Source organism: Mobula hypostoma (genome assembly GCF_963921235.1).
Source record: "Mobula hypostoma chromosome 13 unlocalized genomic scaffold, sMobHyp1.1 SUPER_13_unloc_1, whole genome shotgun sequence".
In the NCBI taxonomy this organism is placed as follows: Eukaryota; Metazoa; Chordata; class Chondrichthyes; order Myliobatiformes; family Myliobatidae; genus Mobula; species Mobula hypostoma.
Window position 1 is genome coordinate 560,584 of NW_026948145.1, and position 23,467 is coordinate 584,050.

At 51.3% G+C, this 23,467-nt stretch overlaps 2 protein-coding genes across 2 annotated transcripts in view; one reads left to right on the forward strand and one right to left on the reverse strand.

Annotated features, from left to right (window-relative positions):
- LOC134341278 (V-type proton ATPase catalytic subunit A-like) overlaps window positions 1–640 on the reverse strand; it is a 40,942-nt gene extending 40,302 nt beyond the window's left edge. The window contains exon 1 of the mRNA XM_063039146.1: window positions 492–640. Within this exon, the coding sequence (XP_062895216.1) occupies window positions 492–628 (137 nt within the window). The 5' untranslated portion in view covers window positions 629–640. The remainder of the gene's footprint in view (window positions 1–491) is intronic.
- Window positions 641–12,590: 11,950 nt separating this feature from the next.
- Window positions 12,591–21,587, forward strand: LOC134341273 (kelch domain-containing protein 9-like). The gene is made up of 5 exons (XM_063039136.1): window positions 12,591–12,614; window positions 13,187–13,737; window positions 17,598–17,760; window positions 20,365–20,563; window positions 20,788–21,587. The coding sequence occupies exons 1-5, from the start codon at window positions 12,591–12,593 to the stop codon at window positions 20,952–20,954; spliced, it is 1,104 nt and encodes a 367-aa protein (XP_062895206.1). The 3' UTR covers window positions 20,955–21,587.
- Window positions 21,588–23,467: the final 1,880 nt, after the last annotated feature.

Sequence of the window (23,467 nt, forward strand, 5' to 3'; positions counted from 1 at the left end):
TACTGCAGTGGAGAGCTGATGGCCAGGTTCTTCCCAGTTATCCAGAGGGAAATCCCAATTTTTGATCCCCAGCACCTTCACGTAATTGGACCTGACAGATAAAAGGACACTGGGTGGGTCGGGCCAGTTGCTGAAGAGTGTGGCTTTTCTGATGGCAATTTGAACTGGTTGCAGATCTATCTATGGACTGGCCTCCGATCCGAGCAGGAGACATTGACATCGACCATGTACAGGGAGGTTTTCACCTGGGTCCCCCCCCATTGCCCAGCAGCATCACCCCTCTTACGCTCTCGTCCTTCGACAAAGAGTTCTATACAGCACACAAACAAGGCAGGGGAGAGAGGGCAGCCCTGCCTGACTCGAGACTTGAAGGGGAAGCTATCTCCCAACCATTGATTTGGACTGCAATATAGATCTCTGTGGAGAGCTGCTGGATCCAATTTCTGATTCCCTCCCCAAGACCCATTTTGGAGTGTCCATCATACGTATACCTGTGTAGCATGCTGTCAAAGGCTTTTTCCTGCTCCGAAGATGACCAGCCGGGCATCCACTCCTCTGACCCGCGTGCAGGCGATGGTATCCGTGAGCAGCACGAGGCTGTCAAAGAGCTTCCTGCCAGGTACAGCATAGGTTTGGTCCAGGTGGGTCACCTGTCCTACAACAGACCTGACTCTGTTGGCAGTGGTCTTGGATAGCATACTGTAATCTACATTCAGCAGTGAAATGGGTCTCCAATTCCTGATGTCATTTCTCTCCCGCTTCTACTTGTAGACGAGGGTAAGGATGCCCTTCCTCATGGAGTGACATGCTGCCAGCCAGAAGCATAGCATTGTACACTTCCAGTAGGTCTGGAATGAGGACATGCTTGTTTGAGACCGATCTGAGGGGGGAAAACAGTTCTGTGGAATTGTAAATCTCTCAGCTCAGGGCACAGTGCGGAAGGTAGAACTGGCGACCAAACCAGCTAGAATACCCCTTCAACCAAATGGCCTCCCCTCTACTCCCTTCTTCACAGCGGCCAGTATATCTCCAGACCCCCTCCCCCCATGTCTCAGTGACAACCCTCACTCTGCCCACATCGATGATGCTGTTCTCTCTCCCTCATGCTCCACATGAACCAGCTGGACGAGCCCCAGAGTCCCAGCTGCCTGTACCTGACCCAAGCCTCCTGCTTTTCAACCAGAGCATCAATAATTTTCGTCTCCCTCGGTTCCCCCAGTAATGCCCGCCTTGCCTTTCAGTGCAGATCTCCAGGTCCCACTGTTCAAAGCCTCCCTTTGCCCACAAACAATCTATTTTGCGGGGGGGGGGGATACTGGTGGGATTAACCCTCTCACCCCGGACCGGACGCCCCGTCCCCGAGCACACGGGACCAATTCCCCGGCAGAGTGCGAACATCCCGCCGCCATCCCCAGGAGAAGCGCGCAGAGTCTCGGCGACACTGCCGTAAAGCAGCGACGCGTCTTCCAGGGGAACGGTTGCCGGGCAACGAGAGCGGCTGCGGGAAATGCAGGTGAAACTTCGAGAGAGAGACAGAGGGGGAGAGAGGAGGGGAGATGGAGAACGGGAGGGGGGAGAAAGGGAGGGAAGGGGAGGGGGAGAAAGGGAGGGAAGGGGAGGGGGAGAAAGGGAGGGAAGGGGAGGGGGAGAAAGGGAGGGAAGGGGAGGGGGAGAAAGGGAGGGAAGGGGAGAAAGGGAGGGAAGGGGAGAAAGGGAGGGAAGGGGAGGGGGAGAAAGGGAGGGAAGGGGAGGGGAGGGGAGGGAAGGGGAGGGGAGGGGAGGGAGGGAAGGGGAGGGGAGGGAGGGAAGGGGAGGGGAGGGAGGGAAGGGGAGGGGAGGGAGGGAAGGGGAGGGGGAGGGGAGGGAGGGAAGGGGAGGGGGAGGGGAGGGAGGGAAGGGGAGGGGGAGGGGGAGGGGGAGGGGAGGGGGAGGGGGAGGGGAGGGAGGGAGGGGGAGGGGAGGGAGGGAGGGGGAGGGGGAGGGGAGGGAGGGAGGGGGAGGGGGAGGGGAGGGAGGGAAGGGGAGGGGGAGGGGAGGGAGGGGAGGGGGAGGGGGAGGGGAGGGAGGGGAGGGAGGGAAGGGAGGGAAGGGGAGGGGAGGGAAGGGAGGGAAGGGGAGGGGGAGGGGAGGAAGGGGAGGGGGAGGGGAGGAAGGGGAGGGGGAGGGGAGGAAGGGGAGGGGGAGGGGAGGAAGGGGAGGGGGAGGGGAGGAAGGGGAGGGGAGGAAGGGGAGGGGGAGGGGAGGGAGGGAAGGGGAGGGGGAGGGGAGGGAGGGAAGGGGAGGGGGAGGGGAGGGAGGGAAGGGGAGGGGGAGGGGAGGGAGGGAAGGGGAGGGGGAGGGGAGGGAGGGAAGGGGAGGGGGAGGGAGGGAAGGGGAGGGGGAGGGGAGGGAAGGGGAGGGGGAGGGGAGGGAAGGGGAGGGGGAGGGGAGGGAAGGGGAGGGGGAGGGGAGGGAGGGAGGGGGAGGGGAGGGAGAGGGGAGGGAGGGGAGGGGGAGGGGAGGGAGGGGAGGGGGAGGGGAGGGAGGGGAGGAGGGGAGGGGAGGGGAGGAGGGGAGGGGAGGGGAGGGGAGGGGAGGGGAGGGGAGGGGAGGGGAGAGGGGGGAGAGGGGGAGGGAAGGGGGGAGGGGGGGATGGAGGGGGGAGGGAAGGGGGGAGGGGGGGATGGAGGGGGGAGGGGGGAGGGGGGAGGGGGAGGGGAGGGGGGAGGGGGGAAGGGGGGGAGGGGGGAGGGGAGGGAGGGAGGGGGGAGGGGAGGGAGGGGGGAGGGGAGGGGAGAGGGGAGGAGGGAGGGGGAGGGGAGGAGGGAGGGGGGAGAAAGGGAGGGAGGGAGGGGGGAGAAAGGGAGGGAGGGAGGGGGGAGAAAGGGAGGGAGGGAGGGGGGAGAAAGGGAGGGAGGAACAGATGGAGAGAGAGAGGGAGCAGGAGATGGACAGAGGGAGGGGATGGAGAGAGGGAGGGAGGGGAGAGAGGGAGGGGGATGGAGGGAGGGGAGGGGAGATGGAGAGAGGGAGGGAGGAACAGATGGAGAGAAAAGGAGCAGGAGATGGAGAGAGGGAGGGAGCGGAGAGAAGGAGGGAGGGGAGGGAGAGGAGAGAGGGGGATGGAGAGAGGGAGGGGAGAGGGGGGAGGGGAGAGGGAGGGAGGGGAGGGGAGATGGAGAGAGGGAGGGAGGGGGAGGGGGGATGGAGAGAGGGAGGGGAGGGAGGGAAGAGAAGGAGGGTGGAGGGAGGGGAGAGAAGGAGGGAGGGAGGGGGGATGGAGAGAAGGAGGGAGGGGAGAGAGGGAGGGGGATGGAGAGAGTGATGGAGGGAGGAACAGATGGAGAAAGAGGGAGAGGAGATGGAGAGAAGGAGGGTGGGAGAGATGGAGAGAGTGAGGGAGGAGGAGATGGAGGGAAGGTCGATGGAGAAAGGGATGGAGGGAGGGAGGGGGATGGAGAGAGGGTGGGAGGGAGGGAAAATAGATTAGATTATGAGGACACGCAGTCCTCTTTTATTATCATTTAGTAATTCATGCATTAAGAAATGATACAATATTCCTCCGGTGTGATATGACAGAAACAGAGGACAGATCAAGACTGAAAAACTGACAAAAACCACATAATTATAACATATAGTTACAACAGTGCAACAATACCGTAACTTGATGAAGAACAGTCCATGGGCACAGTAAAAAAAGGGAGGGAGGGGGGATGGAGAGGGGGAGCCGGAGATGGGGAGGGAGAGGTGAGATGGAGAGGGTGGGACGGTTCGGGAAGAGGAGGGGAGGGAGAGGTGAGATGGAGAGGGTGGGACGGTTCGGGAAGAGTGGGAGAGGGGGGGATGAGGCTGGATATCGGAAAGGGAAGAATAGAATGTGAGAATGAAGTGTTACGTACCCCATAACTGGATTGCCAAACCAGAAGAAATGGATCACTCAGTTGGAGTCTGGATTACTGGAACTAAGAAAGTTTTATTAAAGAAATAAGCAACACAGTACTCTAATCAAAAGGATAATAAGTACAACAGTTCAGCAATGATAAACACACATGTACACAGATCTAGGATAATAGGATCAATCAAGCTCTAATCGTCGTCTAGGGGTAAATGACCAGTTTCAAAGTGACACAAAGTTCAGTTCGCAGTAATCGCTGTCGCCATGGGAGAGAGAGAGAGAGAGAGCGCGAATGAATATTCAAATCGGATTCCAAGCAGACCTTCGATATTCCTCACAGTCAGCTTTTGGGCGAGCCCTTTGTAATGTCTTCTGAGGTCACCGACTGTGACCCCTCCGTTTCAGATACGATTGTTCCTCTGCAGTGAACCTGGCACCCAGGCAAGGGCAGACATACACCAGGTTCCCGCCGATCGTACCTTTCCACCCTGTGCATCTATGGCTTGGTCCCGCGACCAGCCCTCCAAAAACTCCCACCGACTTGTGGGAGGTGCACCGCTTCCAGGGTCTCGTTACCTCGTGGTGTCGTGTGTGTCCTGCCTTAGCGAACCTGTCCCTTTTTATCCCCCTGCTGGGGTATCGCCTGTCCATCACACTTCGAACAGTTCAGGGATCAAACAGGAGCCGATCTTCTCAGTTCTGAGATCTTCTCAGTTCTCAGTTCTCCTTCCGTTAAACTCTCTCGTCTCTTCATGAACATTTCCAAATGCTGCTCCATTGTCTTCCTTATCTCTCTTTCTCCTGAAGACAGGTGGCAGATCAACTGTTGATCCCACTGGTGCCAGCACAGGACAATTAACATCTTAGTCTATGTGTACTTTTTGTAACCCTCTTTCGTCACAGAAGCTGGGTGGTTGGGTGGTTGGGTGGCAGGGGAAAGGGACACAATGTTGCATGAATCTTCTTTAAACTTTCTCCCTCACTCTTTAAACCTATGCCCTACTTTCTAGCACTTCCAACCTGGAATAAAGGTTCTGACCTTATCTACATTTCTCTCAGGTCTCTCCTCAGCCTTCAGCATTCCAGAGAGAAAAAAATAAACACATGTTGGTCCAGGTTCCCCTTATACTGGCATTGGTTTATTCTTGTCACTTGTACAGTGATACAGTGAAAAGCTTGTCTTGCACTCTGTTCATACAGATCAGATCATTACACGGAGCACTGAGGTAGAACAGTAACAATGCAGAATCTCGGGGCTGTCCAGTATGAGTTTGTACATTCTCCCTGTGACCGTGAGGATCTTCTCCGGTTTTCTCACACATTCCAAAGACATATGGGTTAGCAGCTTAATTAGTCATTGGGTGGCACGGACTTGTTGGGTTGGGAGGGTCTGTTAGCATGCTGTATCACTAAAATAAAATAAAAGTCTCAAAGTTAGAGAATTTAGATTTAGAAGAATAATTGATTTATAAGCATCATGAACAAAGCGGATGACCTTAGAGAGTCCATCAGTATTTGGAGCTATGATGTTGTGGCATGGCTCAGGGGCAGGAATGGTTACTCAGAGTGCCAGGCTTTAGATGTTTCAGAAAGGACAGGGAGGGAGGCGAGAGAGGTGGGGGTGTGGAACTGTTGATCAGAGATAGTGTCACAGCTGCAGAAAAGGAGGAAATCATGGAGGGATTGTCTACGGAGTCTCTGTGGGTGGAAGTTAGAAACAGGAAGGGATCAATAACTCTACTGGGTGTTTTTTATCGACCACCCAATAGTAACAGGGACATTGAGGAGCAGATAGGGAGATAGATTCCAGAAACGTGTAATAATAACAGGGTTGTCGTGGTGGCAGATTCTAATTTCCCAAATATTGATTGGTATCTCCCTGGAACAAGGGGTTTAGATGGGGTAGAGTTTGTTAGGTGTGTTCAGGAAGCTTTCCTGACATAATATGTAGATAAGCTGATAAGAGGAGAGACTGTACTTGATCTGGTTTTGGGAAATGAACCTGGTCAGATGTTAGGTCTCTCAGTGGGACAGCAGTTTGGAGATAGAAATCACAATTCTATCTCCTTTACCATAGCGTTGGAGAGAGATAGGAACAGACAAGTTAGGAAAGTGTTTAACTGGAGTACGGGGAAATATGAAGCTATCAGGCAGGAACTTGGAAGCATAAATTGGGAACAGATGTTCTCAGGGAAATGTACGGCAGAAATGTGGCAAATGTTCAGGGGATATTTGCGTGGTGTTCTACATAGGTATGTTCCAATGAGACAGAGAAAGGATGGTAGGATACAGGAACTGAGGTGTACAAAGGCTGTTGAAAATCTAGTCAAAAAGAAAAGAAAAGCTTACGAAAGGTTCAAAAAGCTAGGCGATGATAGAAATCTAGAAGATTATACTGTAAGGCTAACAGGAAGGAGCTTAAGAATGAAATTAGAAGAGCCAGAAGGGGCCATGAGAAGGCCTTGGCGAGTAGGATCAAACCCCAAGGCATTCTGCAAGTATGTTAAAAGCAAGAGGATAAGACGTGAGGGAATAGGACCAATGTGTGACAGTGGAAAAGTGTGTATGGAACCGGAGGAGATTGCAGAGGTATTTCATGAATACTTTGCTTCAGTATTCACTATGGAAAAGGATCTTGGCGATTATAGGGATGACTTACAGCAGATTGAAAAGCTTGAGCATGTAGATATTAAGAAAGAGGATGTGCTGGAGCTTTTGGAAAGCATCAAGTTGGATAAGTCACGGGGACCGGATGAGATGTGCTCCAGGCTACTGTGGGAGGCGAGGGAGGAGATTGCTGAGCCTCTGGCAATGATCTTTGCATCATCAATGTGGACAGGAGAGGTTCTGGAGGATTGGAGAGTTGCAGATGTTGTTCCATTATTCAAGAAAGGGAGTAGAGATAGCCCAGGAAATTATAGACAAGTGAGTCTTACTTCAGTGGTTGGTAAATTGATGGAAAAGATCCTGAGAGGCAGGATTTATGAACATTTGGAGAGGCATAATATATCAGGAATAGTCAGCATGACTTTGTCAAAGGCAGGTAGTGCTTTACGAGCCTGACTGAATTTTTTGAGGATGTGACTAAACACGTTGATGAAGGTAGAGCAGTAGATGTAGAGTATATAGATTTCAGCAAGGCATTTGATAAGGTATCCCATGCAAGGCTCATTGAGAAAGTAAGGAGGCATGGGATCCAAGGGACATTGCTTTGTGAATCCAGAACTGGCTTGCCCACAGAAGGTGAAGAGTGGTTGTAGACAGGTCATTTTCTGCATGGAGGTTGGTCACCAGTGGTGTGCCTCAGGGATCTGTACTGGGACCCCTACACTTCCTGATTTTTATAAATGACCTGGATGAGGAAGTGGAGGGATGGGTTAGTAAATTTGCTGATGAGACAAAGGTCGGGTGTGTTGTGGATAGTGTGGAGGGCTGTCAGAGGTTACAGCGGGACATCAATAGGATGCAAAACTGGGCTGAGAAGTGGCAGATGGAGTTCAATTAAGATAAGTGTGAGGTGGTTCATTTTGGTAGGTCAAATATGATGGCAGAATGTGGTATTAATGGTAAGACTCTTGGCAGTGTGGAGGATCAGAGGGATCTTGGGGTCCGAGTTCATAGGACACTCAAAGCTGCTGCGCAGGTTGACTCTGTGGATAAGAAGGCATCTGATGTATTGGCCTTCATCACTGTGGGATTGAGTGTAACACAGTGTTACACTAGTAACACTGGTCAGACCACACTTGGAGTACTGTGCTCAGTTCTGGTCACCTCACTACAGGAAGGATGTGGAAACTGTAGAAAGGGTGCAGAGGAGATTTACAAGGATGTTGCCTGGATTGGCAAGCATGCCTTATGAGAATAGGTTGAGTGAACTTGGTCTTTTTGCCCTGGAGCGACAGAGGATGAGAGGTGACCTGATAGAGGTGTATAAGATGATGAGAGGCATTGATTGTGTGGATAGTCAGAGGCTTCTTCCCAGGGCTGAAATTGTTATCGTGAGAGGGCACAGTTTTAAGGTGCCTGGAAGTAGCTAGCAAGGAGATGTCAGGGGTAAGTTTTTTTACACAGAAGGTGGTGAGTGCGTGGATTGGGCTGCCGGCGATGGTGGTGGAGGTGGATACAATAGGGTCTTTTAAGAGTCTCCTGGACAGGTACATGGAGCTTCGAAAAATAGAGGGCTATGGGTAACCCTCGGTGATTTCTAAAGTAAGTACATGTTCGGCACAGCATTGTGGGCCAAAGGGCCTGTATTGTGCTGTAGATTTTCTATGTTTCTATAACAGAAGTAACACGTTATCTGCAGGGATCAGCTTGTGCGTTGTCACACTTCAGCACCATCAACATCCAGGTGAACCTCTTCTGCACCCTCTCCAAAGCATCCACATCCTGTAACAGGGTGTCCAGAATGGCACACAATACACGTATATAGCCTAGTCAAAGCTTTATACAACTTGCACCATTAGAATGGAAACAGAAGAGCCTGCAGGTGTTGGAAATCTGGGACTGCGTACACAATGCTGGAGGAACTCAGCAGGCCAGGCAACATCTATGGAGGGGAATAAACAGTCAACATTTCAGGCTGAGACCCTTCATCTGAACTGGAAAGTGATATATACTAAAAGCGATGGGAGGAAGATGGAGAGGACGGTAGACCATTGAATGTGTAGGTGATGAGCAGATCAAGAGGCTGGTGGGGGAGTAGAGGTGGGATGATACAGGGTGATCAGATATGGAAAAAAAAGGGACGGGGTGAGCAGTTACTGGAAGTTAGAGGAAATGATGTGCACGGTGCGCTGCTGGAGATGAGCAGAACACAATATGAGGTGCTGCTTTGCTGATCTGTGTCTGGCCTCTACGTGGCAGTAGAGAGCCTTTGGACAGGCATCTGTCCCTGTGGGAATGGGAAGTGTAACTGAGTGGTCAATCACTACTGTAGCGTGCCGTATCACTAAAATAAAATAAAAGTGGGAATGTGGGAAATTACGACCAGTAAGGTGGATGAATGTACTCACCAACGTAGAAGAGGCTGTGTGAGAGCAGTGGACACAGTAAATCATATTTTAATAAGTAATATATATTTTGATAAATTAACCGTTTAATTGCATCCAGTGCTCCTTCCCTTTATTTTATGGTCCACTGTCCTGTCTTATCGGATTCCACCTTGTCAGCCCTTTGTTCTTTCCTCCTATCAGCTCGCAACTTCAGACATTATCCCTACTCTCCGTCCCCCACCTCACCTGGATCCGCCATCTGCTGCTCGTGTCTTCTCCAACCCTTCCCTCTACTTTTTTATGCTGGCCATCTCCCCTCTTTTTTACTCCAGTCATGATGGGTCTCAAACTGAAATCAACACTCTCTGAAGAGTTCATCCAGCACTTATAGAGTCAACACATAAACTGGCCCTTCGGCCCATCTAGTCCATGCCAAACCATTTAAACTGCCCTCCATACCCCTGCCATCCCTGTACCTATCCAAACTGTTGTTAAACACCGAAATGAAGCTGGCATGCACCACTTATGCTGGCAGCTCGCTCCACACTGCCACTGCCCTGAGTGAAGAAGTTTCCCCTCGCATACCACGTCAACCTTTCACCTTTATTCACTTCGTGTTACAATTTGATTTTTAGCTTAATGCCCCAACCAACCAATGCTGTAAGCCAATTTTACCACCTCTCCATGTGTTGCTATTTAATAATTAATTGGTTTACTATTGGCATGTACTGAGGTGCAGTGACATTTTTGTTTTGTATGCTATCCATGGTTCATTTCATTACATCAGTGCGTGATATAGTATGAGTGAAAACAAGAACAGAATGCAGAATAAAGTGTTGCAGTTCCAGAAAAAGTGCAGTGCAGGCTGACGATAACTTGCGAGGGCCATAACGCAGCAGATGGTGAGGTCAAGAATAGCCTAGCATACCAAGGAAGTAGAAGCCACCCTTGAGCTCGGTGGTACGTACCATCAGGCTTTTACCTCTTCTGCCCAGTGGGACCGGGGAGAAGAGAGGATGTTCAGGGTCATATTGGCAGAGAGGTATAGAAAGAGTCATGTGCAGAGTGGTTGCTATGCCAAGCCTTGATGCCTCGAGATAGGATGCTTTCTAGAAAAAATGGTGAGGGTCATTGGGTATCTGCCAAGTGTATTCAGCCTCATAAGGAAGAGGAGAAGCTGGTGAGTTTTCAACAAGCAATGGAATTTCACCACAACTTCCCTCTGCACATCAAAGCTCCTGTCATACGCAGTGTATTTTGCTCCAGAATCAAATGTAAAAGCAAAGTGTTATCATTTCAGAGGACCTGTCCAGAATATAAGTACAATTAGAAAGAAAGCATCTCTACTTCCTTAGGAGTTTGCGAAAATTCGGCATGACATCTAGAACTTTGATAAACTGCTATAGATGTGCAGTGAGTATATAGACTGGCTGCATCACAGCCTGGTATGGAAACACCAACGCCCTTGAACAGACAATCCTATAAAAGGTAGTGGATACGGCCCAGTCCATCACAGGTAAAGGCCTCCCCATTTCTGAGCATATTTAAATGAAATGTCACAGGAAAGCAGCATCCATCATCAGGGATGCCCACCACCAAGAATATTCTCTCATCTTGTTGTTGCCATCAGGAAGAAGGTACAGCAGCCTCAGGACTCACTCCACCACGTTCAGGAACAGTTATAACTCCTCAACCATCAGGCTCTTGAACCAAGGAGGATAACTTCACTTGCCCCATCACTGAACTGTTTCCACAACCTGTGGAGTCACCTTCAAGGACACGTCATCTCATGTTCTTGCTATTTATTGCTTATTTATTTGTAATTATTATGATTTATTTCTTCTGTTATTTGCAGAGTTTGTTTTCTTTTTCACACTGGTTGAATGCACAAGTTGAGTTGAATTGAATTGTATTGCATTGTCTTTATTTCTTACATCCTTCATATACACGAGGAGTAAAAATCTTTACGTTACGTCTCTGTCTAAACGTGCAATGTGCAATTTACGAGGGACGATTGATAAGTTTGTGGCCTAAGGTAGAAGGAGTCAATTTTAGAAAACCTAGCACATTTAGTTTTCAACATAGTCCTCTCCTTTATTCACACACTTAGTCCAGCAGTTGTGGAGCATACGGATCTAGGACCTCCAGAAAGTGTCCACAGCAGGGGTGATTGGTAAGGGAGAAGGAGATGAGTTATACAGCTCTCGTTACATGCACATACAGTTCAACTCTTTGAATGATTATGCAGAAAGTTTGAGGTTAATAACTCATCGCCTTCTACCTTAGGCCACGAACTTATCAATCACCCCTCGTATAGTAATTTATAATAAATAGTATGTACCGCAGGACAGTCAATATAACATAGAAATACAATTGTACCAGCATGATTTTATCAGCCTGATGGCCTGGTGGAAGAAGCTGTCCCGGAGCCTGTTGGTCCTGGCTTTTATGCTGTGGTACCATTTCCTAGATGGTAGCAGCTGGAACAGTTTGTGGCTGGGGTGACTCGGGTCCCCAATCATCATTCGGGCCCTTCTTACACACCTGTCTTTGTAAATGTCCTGGATAGTGGGAAGTTCACATCTGCAGAGTCCTGTGATTGAGGGAAGTACAGTTCCCATACCAAGCAGTGATGCAGTCAGTCAGGATGCTCTCAATTGTGCCCCTGTAAAAAGTTCTGAGGATTTGGGGGCCCATACCAAACTTCTTCACTGAGGTGAAAGAGGCGCTTTTGTGCTTTTTTCACCCCACAGCCAGTGTGTACAGACCACGTGAGATCCTTGGTGATGTGGATGCTGAGGAACTTAAAGCTGTTCACCCTCTCAACTCCAGATGTCAGTAGGGGTTGTTAGCCTGTCTCCATTCCTCCTGTAGTCCACACAACTAGCTCCTTTGTTTTTGTGACATCGGGGGAGAGATTGTTTTCTTGACACCACTGTGTCAGGGTGATGACTTCTTCTCTGTAGGCTGCCTCATTATTATTTGAGATAAGGCCAATCGGTGTAGTGTCGTCAGCTAATTTAATTAGCAGATTGGAGCTGTGGGTGGCGACATGGTCATGGGTGTACAGAGAGTAAAGGAGGGGCTTAGGACACAGCCCAGAGGGGCACCTGTGTTGAGAGTCAGAGGGGCAGAGGTGAGGGAGCCCACTCTTACCACCTGCTGGTGATTTGACTGTAAATCCAGGATCCAGCTGCACGAGGCAGGGTGAAGGCCGAGGACTCTGAGCTTCTTGTTGAGACTGCAGGGAATTACGGTGTTGAATGATGAACTGTAGTCCAAGAACAGCATTCTCACATAAGCATCCTTCTGTGAGGCCTTTCATTAATTCTATTACTTTCATTGGATTTACTGAGAATGCCCACAAAAAATGAATCTCAGGGATGTATATGGTGACATACTATGTACTTTGATAATAAATTTACTGTGAACTTTAATCAAAAGTACATCTCATACTTGCCCAGATCAAATTCCATCTTCCAGTTATCTGTCCAAATTTCCAACTGCTCTATGTTTTTTGACAAACTATTTATTCATATGCTCACCTGGTCTGTGCTTGGCCTCACTGTGTAGAAGAGTCCACTTCGGGAGCCCCAAATGCAGCAGGCAAGGTTGGAGGAGGTATATCGCTTGGAAAGTCTATTTAAATCGCCAGATAGCATTGAGGAAGGAGGTGTGGAGACACTTGGCATCTCCCATGGGTGCATGGAAAGTACTAGAAGATGGGAAGGGTTTGGTGCGGAGAGGTGAGTGAATGAGGAGAGGAGAGTGCCCAGGGAAAGCAGAAAGGGGTGGAGAGGGGGAGGTGTAACTGGTGGTGGGATCATGTTGCAGCTGGTAAAAATATGGAAGTGGATGTGCTGGAGGTGAAGGCTGGTGGAGTGAAAGGTGAGGACCAGGAACTCTATCTCTGTTCTGTCTCGGCTGGTGGGGGTGAGAGCAGATCTGCAGGAAGCAGAGGAAATGTGGGTGAGTGCACTACTAATTATGGCAGAGACAGGGAGCACCACGTTCCGAAGGAGGATATTCCTGGAGCAGAAAGCCTCGATCTGAGGGCAGATACAGTGGATGGCATCTATGCAGGATGGAAATGTAATGGAGGAACCTCTGGGTTTGTAGTAGGTATTGGTGGATAGTTTTTTTTCCTGTCATGGAGGCCAGGAGATCCAGGAAAGGAAGAGAGGTGGCCGAAATAGTGCAAGTAAAACTGAGAATGCCCATTGATGCTGAATGGTTGGGCTGCCCAGTGGTCCACATTGGCTGTAGATGGCTCCTTCCTTGGTCAGTGACACTGTTCTCTCTTCCCTCTCTGTTGCAGGGCGGAGCGGGAGCGGAGGGGCCTGGGGCTTTGCAGTGTCCTGAGGTCCGCTGGAGCTGGAAGAAGACGGGCTCCTCTGCGCTCCTGGCCCGAGCCTTCCACAGTGTGGACCTGGTGGGAGACAGGCTGGTGGTCTACGGAGGGATGCGGTCAGCAGAGCCCCGGGAAGGGCCGCTGGGTGATGCGGTGATCCTGGGGGCGGGCTCATTGGCAGTGGAGAGGGTGGTGTCGGGTGGGCCAGCCCGCAGCCACCATGGCACCGCCGTGCTGCAGGAGCGCTGGTTGCTGGTGGTAGGGGGGTGGGATGGCAAGAGGCGGCTGGCCGGGCTCCAGGCCCTCGACCTGGCTGGGTATGAGACCGAGCCCGGCTTCTGGAGCCAGCTGAAGCAGGAGCAGCACAGCCAGGCACCCGTGGGGCTGAGTGGCCATAGTGTCACCAAGCTGAGCGAGCAGCGGCTCTGGGTGGTGGGACGCGAGGGAGGGGTCCGCACCCAGAGGAGGTTTGCCAGCATCTTCCAGCTTCAAGTGGACATGCAGCACGGATGCTACCGGTGAGTCAGTCAGACACTGGCCTGAGCATTCTCAACCTTTCCTATCCACGTACTTGTCCAAGTGCCTTTTAAATGCTGTTAACTTAGCCGCCTCGACACAGCCCCCGGCAGCTTGGTTTGTATGCTGACCAGCCTCTGGGTGAAAAAGCTGTCTCAGGTTCCTATTAAATCTCTGTCCTCTGCTTCTTGGTCCTCCAACTGTGTGAAAAAGGCCATGCACATTCACCCTATCTATACCTCTGTAAGGTCATCTTTCATTCTCCTACGCTCCAGTGAAAACAGTCCTTACCTGCTCAGCCTCTCTGCATCCCAGCAGGGTCTGCAGAAACCTCCCCTGCACTCTTTCCAGCTTAATGGCATCTTTCCTACAGCAAGTGAATGACACACGGTATTCCAGATGCGGGCTCACCGACGTCCTGTGCAACGGTAACATATCTCAGTTTCTGCTCTCAGTGCTGTAACTGACGAAGGCCAACATGACAGAAGCCCTTTTCACCACCCTTTCTGTGACTCCACTTTCAGGGAAATATGCACTTGTATTCCTGGATCCCTCTGTTCTACAACACTCCCCAGGGCCCTATAGTTCACGGGGAAATTCCCCTGATCCCTCTGTTCTACAACACTCCCCAGGGCCCTATCGTTCACTAGAAAAGTCCAGCCCTCCTTTGAACAGAGAACATAGAAATCTACAGCACATTACAGGCCCTTCAGCCCACAATATTGTGCTGACCATGTAGCCTACTCTAGAAACTGCCTAGAATTTCCCTAGCGCGTAGCCCTCTATTTTTCTAAGCTCCATGCACCTATCTTGAGGCTTGCAAAAGGCCCTATTGTATCCACTTCCACCACCGTCACTGGCAGTGCATTCCACGCACCCACCACTCCCAGTGTGAAAAACTTACCCCCGACATCCCCTCGGTACCTATTTCCAAGCACTGGGGCTCATACACAAACTTAGATTGTTAGCTCATAGTCATAGTCATACTTTATTAATCCCAGGGGAAATTGGTTTTCGTTACAGTTGCTCCATAAATAATAAATAGTAATAGAACCATAAATAGCTAAATAGTAATATGTAAATTATGAAATAAGTCCAGGACCAGCCTATTGGCTCAGGATGTCTGACCCTCCAAGGGAGGAGTTGTAAAGTTTGATGGCCACAGGCAGGAATGACTTCCTATGACGCTCTGTGCTGCATCTCAGTGGAATGAGTCTCTGGGTGAATGTACTCCTGTGCCCACCCAGTACATTATGTAGTGACATACATCAAAGTTGCTGGTGAACGCAGCAGGCCAAGCAGCATCTATAGGAAGAGGCGCAGTCGACGTTTCAGGCCGAGACCCTTCGTCAGGACTAACTGAAGGAAGAGTGAGTAAGGGATTTGAAAGCTGGAGGGGGAGGGGGAGATGCAAAATGATAGGAGAAGACAGGAGGGGGAGGGATAGAGCCGAGAGCTGGACAGGTGATAGGCAAAAGGGGATACGAGAGGATCATGGGACAGGAGGTCCGGGAAGAAAGACGGGGGGGGGGGGACCCAGAGGATGGGCAAGAGGTATATTCAGAGGGACAGAGGGAGAAAAAGGAGAGTGAGAGAAAGAATGTGTGCATAAAAATGAGTAACAGCTGGGGTACGAGGGGGAGGTGGGGCCTAGCGGAAGTTAGAGAAGTCAATGTTCATACCATCAGGTTGGAGGCTACCCAGACGGAATATAAGGTGTTGTTCCTCCAACCTGAGTGTGGCTTCATCTTTACAGTAGAGGAGGCCGTGGATAGACATGTCAGAATGGGAATGGGATGTGGAATTAAATTGTGTGGCCACTGGGAGATCCTGCTTTCTCTGGCGGACAGAGCGTAGATGTTCAGCAAAGCGGTCTCCCAGTCTGCGTCGGGTCTCACCAATATATAAAAGGCCACATCGGGAGCACCGGACGCAGTATATCACCCCAGTCGACTCACAGGTGAAGTGATGCCTCACCTGGAAGGACTGTTTGGGGCCCTGAATGGTGGTAAGGGAGGAAGTGTAAGGGCATGTGTAGCACTTGTTCCGCTTACACGGATAAGTGCCAGGAGGGAGATCAGTGGGGAGGGATGGGGGGGACGAATGGACAAGGGAGTTGTGTAGGGAGCGATCCCTGCGGAATGCAGAGGGGGGGGGAGGGAAAGATGTGCTTAGTGGTGGGATCCCGTTGGAGGTGGCGGAAGTTACGGAGAATAATATGTTGGACCCGGAGGCTGGTGGGGTGGTAGGTGAGGACCAGGGGAACCCTATTCCTAGTGGGGTGGTGGGAGGATGGAGTGAGAGCAGATGTACGTGAAATGGAGGAGATGCGTTTAAGAGCAGAGTTGATAGTGGAGGAAGGGAAGCCCCTTTCTTTAAAAAATGAAGACATGGATGGGAGATATTTGACCAAGATGGCATGCAACTTATACAGCATCCTCTTTTCAGACACCACCGTCAGAGAGTCCAGTTCCATCCCCACAACATCACTGGCCTTACGAATGAGTTTGTTGATTCTGTTGGTGTCTGCTACCCTCAGCCTGCTGCCCCAGCACACAACAGCAAACATGATAGCACTGGCCACCACAGACTTGTAGAACATCCTCAGCATCGTCCAGCAGATCTTAAAGGACCTCAGTCTCCTCAGGAAATAGAGATGGCTCTGGCCCTTCTTGTAGACAGCCTCAGTGTTCTTTGACCAGTTCAGTTTATTGTCAGTTTGTATCCCCAGGTATTCGTAATCCTCCACCATGTCCACACTGACCCCCTGGATGGAAACAGGGGTCACCGGTGCCTTAGCTCTCCTCAAGTCCACCACCAGCTCCTTAGTCTTTTTCACATTAAGCTGCAGATAATTCTGCTCACACCATGTGACAAAGTTTCCTACCGTAGCCCTGTACTCAGCCTCATCTCCCTTGCTGATGCATCCAACTATGGCAGAGTCATCCGAAAACTTCTGAAGATGACAAGACTACCTCTGCTAACAGCCATGTGGCCCAGTGGTGAGGCCATCTTTCGTACGGAATGTATGTCTAGCGTTGGTATGATTTGGAGTTCAATTAAACAGGAACATTGAGATGTTCCAATTAAAGGAACCTCGGTTTGAGTGAATGCTGTGTAAATACTGCCCATAGAGTTATCAGTAGTCCAGAAATGACAGATCGCACACCAACATAAAACTATAAAGAAAGTATATTTACCAAATTTCAACTTTATCAAACAGCTAACAGAGAAACAAAAAGAAAAAAAGGGCCTATTACAGTTACACATAAACGTTGGAGCTCATTTGCGTAGTAGCTGTGAGTATTGCTTTACTCACAGCGCTGAATTCCCATCACCAAGCACAGGCAGAACGTCCCTTCTTGAAATTCTCTGCCTTGTGAAGCACTCCTTGCAATTGGGTCTTCCCTGGTGCTGTTCTGTCCATGCCCCCCGCCAAAAAGACCTCAAACCAGACTACTGTCCTTCAGAAATCTTACCCAGCCCAGCTCTCCAGAACCTTCTCACCATCCCACAATCCTGATTAGCTGACATTCTTAACTTGGACAGTGTGACTCCTTATCTTTTACCAGCAGGACAGACTGTTTTTACAGAAACTGCTAAAATAAAATACCTCACGGCATAGCAATAGAAATCTTAACCAGGACATTATACACATCTCCACTATTGGACATCACCTGCTTTTCATGCCATCCATATCTTGCGAATCATGGTTTGTAGATTCCCATTCGAGTGGTGTGGGAGTGTAAGAAGGGAGGGGATAGGGTGGGGTGGAGCCACATCACTTCCCCCATGACATCTTGCAGCGACCATGTGATGGGACTGTGGGCTTTGCGGTCTCTGACTGCCTGTCCCTTCCCAGGTACGAGGAGCAGGCCTCACGCACAGCCTCGCGCTCTGGGCACTCAGCCACCCTGTGTCGGAGAGGGTGCCGAGGGAAGGCCACCTTTCAGCTGCTGCTGTTTGGAGGGCGTAACACACCTGGCTTTGAGGTGGCCGGGCACTGGAAGGAAGGGGTCGTGAAGGTCAGTGATGGTGAAAGGGGTTTGTGAAGGTCAGTGATGGGGAGGGGTTTGTGAGGGTCAGTGATGGGGAGGGGGTTTGTGAGGGTCAGTGATGGGGGAGGGGTTTGTGAGGGTCAGTGATGGGGGAGGGGGTTTGTGAAGGTCAGTGATGGCGAAAGGGGTTTGTGAGGGTCAGTGATGGGGAGGGGTTTGTGAGGGTCGGTGATGGGGAAGGGGTTTGTGAGGGTCAGTGATGGGGAGGGGTTTGTGAGGGTCAGTGATGGGGAGGGGGTTTGTGAGGGTCAGTGATGGGGAGGGGTTTGTGAAGGTCAGTGATGGGGAGGGGTTTGTGAGGGTCAGTGATGGGGGAGGGGTTTGTGAAGGTCAGTGATGGCGAAAGGGGTTTGTGAGGGTCAGTGATGGGGGAGGGGGTTTGTGAGGGTCAGTGATGGGGAGGGGTTTGTGAGGGTCGGTGATGGGGAAGGGGTTTGTGAGGGTCGGTGATGGGGGAGGGGTTTGTGAGGGTCAGTGATGGGGAGGGGGTTTGTGAGGGTCAGTGATGGGGGAGGGGGTTTGTGAGGGTCAGTGATGGGGAGGGGTTTGTGAGGGTCAGTGATGGGGAGGGGGTTTGTGAGGGTCAGTGATGGGGGAGGGGTTTGTGAGGGTCAGTGATGGGGGAGGGGGTTTGTGAGGGTCAGTGATGGGGAGGGGGTTTGTGTGGGTCAGTGATGGGGAGGGGTTTGTGAGGGTCAGTGATGGGGAGGGGGTTTGTGAGGGTCAGTGATGGGGGAGGGGGTTTGTGAGGGTCAGTGATGGGGAAGGGGTTTGTGAGGGTCAGTGATGGGGAGGGGTTTGTGAGGGTCAGTGATGGGGAAGGGGTTTGTGTGGGTCAGTGATGGGGGAGGGGTTTGTGAGGGTCAGTGATGGGGAGGGGGTTTGTGAGGGTCAGTGATGGGGGAGGGGGTTTGTGAGGGTCAGTGATGGGGAAGGGGTTTGTGAGGGTCAGTGATGGGGAGGGGTTTGTGAGGGTCAGTGATGGGGAGGGGTTTGTGAGGGTCAGTGATGGGGGAGGGGGTTTGTGAGGGTCAGTGATGGGGAAGGGGTTTGTGAGGGTCAGTGATGGGGAGGGGTTTGTGAGGGTCAGTGATGGGGAAGGGGTTTGTGAGGGTCAGTGATGGGGAGGGGTTTGTGAGGGTCAGTGATGGGGAAGGGGTTTGTGAGGGTCAGTGATGGGGGGAGGGGTTTGTGAGGGTCAGTGATGGGGAGGGGTTTGTGAGGGTCAGTGATGGGGAGGGGGTTTGTGAGGGTCAGTGATGGGGGAGGGGTTTGTGAGGGTCAGTGATGGGGGAGGGGGTTTGTGAGGGTCAGTGATGGGGAGGGGGTTTGTGTGGGTCAGTGATGGGGGAGGGGTTTGTGAGGGTCAGTGATGGGGAGGGGGTTTGTGAGGGTCAGTGATGGGGGAGGGGGTTTGTGAGGGTCAGTGATGGGGAAGGGGTTTGTGAGGGTCAGTGATGGGGAGGGGTTTGTGTGGGTCTGTGTTGGGGAAGGGGTTTGTGTGGGTCAGTGATGGGGGAGGGGTTTGTGAGGGTCAGTGATGGGGAGGGGGTTTGTGAGGGTCAGTGATGGGGGAGGGGGTTTGTGAGGGTCAGTGATGGGGAAGGGGTTTGTGAGGGTCAGTGATGGGGAGGGGTTTGTGAGGGTCAGTGATGGGGAGGGGTTTGTGAGGGTCAGTGATGGGGGAGGGGGTTTGTGAGGGTCAGTGATGGGGAAGGGGTTTGTGAGGGTCAGTGATGGGGAGGGGTTTGTGAGGGTCAGTGATGGGGAAGGGGTTTGTGAGGGTCAGTGATGGGGAGGGGTTTGTGAGGGTCAGTGATGGGGAAGGGGTTTGTGAGGGTCAGTGATGGGGGGAGGGGTTTGTGAGGGTCAGTGATGGGGAGGGGTTTGTGAGGGTCAGTGATTGGGGGAGGGGTTTGTGAGGGTCAGTGATGGGGGAGGGGGTTTGTGAGGGTCAGTGATGGGGAAGGGGTTTGTGTGGGTCAGTGATGGGGAGGGGTTTGTGAGGGTCAGTGATTGGGGGAGGGGTTTGTGAGGGTCAGTGATGGGGAGGGGTTTGTGAGGGTCAGTGATGGGGGAGGGGTTTGTGATGGTCAGTGATGAGAATGTGGTCAGGAAGATCAGAGTTGGGAGGGAGGGGATCTTGCTCAGTGATGTTGAGGAGGAAGGATGGAGGGCGTTGTGGTCAGTGAGTAGAGGGGGAAGGGAATGGGGAGGGGTGGGGGAGGGGGATGAGGAGGGATCGGGAAGAGTGATTGGGAAGAAGGTGTGAAGATGGTGGTGGTGGTGGGGGGAATTATCCTGGAAGGGTCAGCAGGGATAAGCAGTGGGAGTAAGGAGCCTGCTGGATTGGATGGAATGGGAGAATGGAGAGGACAGAGTTCTGTGAGGAGACAGAGAATGTGGGAAATAAACAATCCTTAGAATGGAAGGGGAAGACCATGATGGAAGTGTGCAAAAGAGTAGGAGGGAGAGAGGAGACGGGAAGGAAAGAAGGGAGAGTGCGGCTCTCGGGAGGGTGGATGACAGGATAGTCCCATTGATACTAACCACCTCTCTGATGCCCCACAGTCCCAGCAACCCTCTCCCCAAGGCTTGGTTGGGAAGTTCAGCTCCCTCATCGCTGACGAGGTGGTGACTCCTGGCAGCCCAACACCTCGCCGACACCACTCCACGGTGCAGGTGGGACCCTTCACCCTGTTGCATGGGGGCGAATCATTCAACAAGGCCATTGACACAATCTGCAGCGACCTCTACATCTACGACACACGTGAGTGTCAGCTATCGTGACAGGGAGCTTCACCGCATGTCTGACCCGTGCCCTGGGAGTGTGTGATGGGACAGTGTAGAGGGAGCTTCACCGCATGTCTAACCTGTGCCCTGGGAGTGTGTGATGGGACAGTGTAGAGAGTTTCACTCTGACTCGTGCGCTGGGAGTGTGTGATAGGCCAGGGTTCACAGTGAGTATTTGATCCCAATCTCTTGTTTCCTCAGGATCTTGCGCCGGGCAGTGGTTCCGGTTCCCCGCCTCTGACGTAGAGCTGAAGAGAGTTGGACATCGGATGGTAGTGCTAGGAGAGCAGCTGTGTGTGATCGGAGGTCTGGGACCAGGCGGCAAGCACTGTCCCCCTGATATTTACACCCTGGACCTCCACTGCTGACCCTGGCTGTGGGAACCCTTTGGTTCAAATAAAGATGCTATCTGCCCCACTCACGTGGAATGCTTGTCATGTTCTGGGCTCATTTATCCTATGTTTATACACATGGAATCAGGCCATCCAGTCTATCAAGTGCACACTGACCAGTGGCCAGCCGTCTGTATTGCTCCCATCGCCAGCAGTTGTCAAGGGGACTTTGTGCTCATCTGGACGATTGTTAAATGTCAGTGGTCCAGTTCCCCCACTCTCTCCAGCTGTGTTCTAAGTACTCCCCACACTTCTACTTCTTCATACAGGTGATAAACATGTCCCTCTGAATCCCTCCTCCCATACCCTGAATTTGTGTATCCCAGTTTTACCACCCCTGCAGGGTGTCAAAACTCTTGTCAGTCCGCCCTCTGATATTTAATCCTGCTCACACCACACCTTCCCCTTCTGTTCTGTACGCCTCTCCCCAAACCCCACCCCTCCTGCAAGTTGAAGCTTGCTTCATGTCGACACTGAGCCAGACAGGCAACCCAATCCACACGAACAGCCAAGCACTCAGTGTTTCTCATTGGGCTGAGCAGGAGGGTCACAGAGTCAGACAGGAGGGAAACAGGCCATTAAACTGTCAGTGACTCTGTCCGGCTGTGTGTCACAGGTAGTCGTCACTCTCTGAGTGACAAAGGTACCTACCCCGCTTCCTCCTCACCCTGATCTGTGTCCTTAAATTTCATCTACCTCAGGGTACGGGGAAAATTCCTGCAGTCTGTTCTGACTCATTTTAAATATCCCAGTCTTGCCCCTCCTAACTTCCTCCACTCCTGGGGGAACAGACCCAGCCTCTCCTCAGAAGTGAAATCCAATGTCCCAGGCAACATCTTGGTGAATTCCCCTCTGCACTGTTCAGTGATGATCACATCCTTCCTGTGGCCTGCAGACCAGAACTGCACGCAGTAGTCCAGCTGAGGACTGAGCAAGGTTTTTAGAAATTGAAACAACTTCTTTACTCTTGTACTCCGTGCCATAATAATCACGATCAGTACCCCTCATGCCTGCTTAATGACATTGCCTGCCCGTGCTGTCACCTTCAGGGATCTTTTATCTTGCACAGCAAGGTCCCTGTTTGTCAATACTCCATACAACCTTGTCATTCATGGTCTCTGTCCTACACATCAAACCTCCAACATCTACATTCGAGTCATTGATATGAACTACAAACTGCATGGGTCCCAGCACCTATCCCTGTGGAACACAAATCACCCTCCACCATCTCATTAACAATTCCATTTCCCATTTGACCTGAATCCCATGGGCTCTAATCTAATGGTCCAGTCTCCCCTTCAGGACCTTGTCAAAGGCTTTACTGATCTTACAGACATCAACAATATACTTCATTACCTCAGAAAGATTCATTCAAATTAGTAAGCCACGATTTTCCACAAACAGAGCTATGCTGCGTATCCCATATCAATCTGTGCCTTTCCAACTGTAAATGGATCCTGTGTCTCAGATGTTTGGCCCACTGTATGTTCCCTACTCCCCTCTTTGAACAGGAATTGGGGGCACATTTGTCATCCTCCAGTTATCCATCTGGCAGCACACTGGCGTTCCGGGAAGGTTTCAAAATCTGCCATGACTCCAGCCATCTCTTTCACCTTCCACAGCAGCTTGGGATAGGGTATGTTCATTCTCCCCATGGAACGTGTGGGATTTCCTCCGGGTGCTCTGATTTCCCTCCACAGTCCAAACATGTAGTGATTGATAGGTTAATTTGTCATTGTAAATCGTCCTGTGATTAGGCTAGGGTTAAATCAGGAGATGCCGGGTGGCGAGGCTCAAAGGGCCAGTTCCACACCGTATCTCAATAAACAATCCCACCCAGACATCACGTCTCTTTGCTTAGAACTGAACACTTTCATCTTCCTCTCAGCGAGTTTAGCAGTTCCCTTTGTGAATGCCCAATCAAAGTATTCATTTAATCCCTCACCTACACTTTCTGGTTTTGTACAGATTGTCCCTAATGGACCTTGCTCTGTTCCTGGGCATTCTCTTGTCCTTAATATACTTACAAACCGTCTTCAGACCTGCCAGCCCTCTGATTTCTTTTTGCCTCCCTGACTTCCTTTGCAAGTCTCTCGCTACATTTTGTCTCCTCCTGTCATTAGTTCCCTACACCTCCCACATGGTTCCTTTTTCCTCTTTATCCAACCCTCCAAATCACTCTAGATCCAGGTTCTGCACTTGTTATCCTTACAGGATTGCGTCAGCCCTCAACTTGCTGCTTTTACTCTGAATGCTTCCCACTGCGTAGATGTCACCTTACCTAAAAGTGGACAAACTCATGGTGCAATTAGAGATTGGGCAGTATGACGTTGTGGGCATCACTGAGCTGTGGCTGAAAGGCCTTAATTGCGAGCTTATCAAAGGATACTTTGTACCGAAAGGACAGGCAAGAAAGCAAAGGCGATGGTGCGGCTCTGTTGGTAAGAGATGGAATTAAATTTTTAGGAGGTAACATAGCGTCAGAGAAT

Coding starts and splice junctions, on each gene's coding strand:
- LOC134341273 (XM_063039136.1), top strand. CDS start 12,591: ATGGGAAGGGTTTGGTGCGGAGAG. Junction 13,738..17,597: donor ATGCAGCACGGATGCTACCG/GTGAGTCAGTCA, acceptor GTCCCTTCCCAG/GTACGAGGAGCAGGCCTCAC. Junction 17,761..20,364: donor GGAAGGAAGGGGTCGTGAAG/GTCAGTGATGGT, acceptor GATGCCCCACAG/TCCCAGCAACCCTCTCCCCA.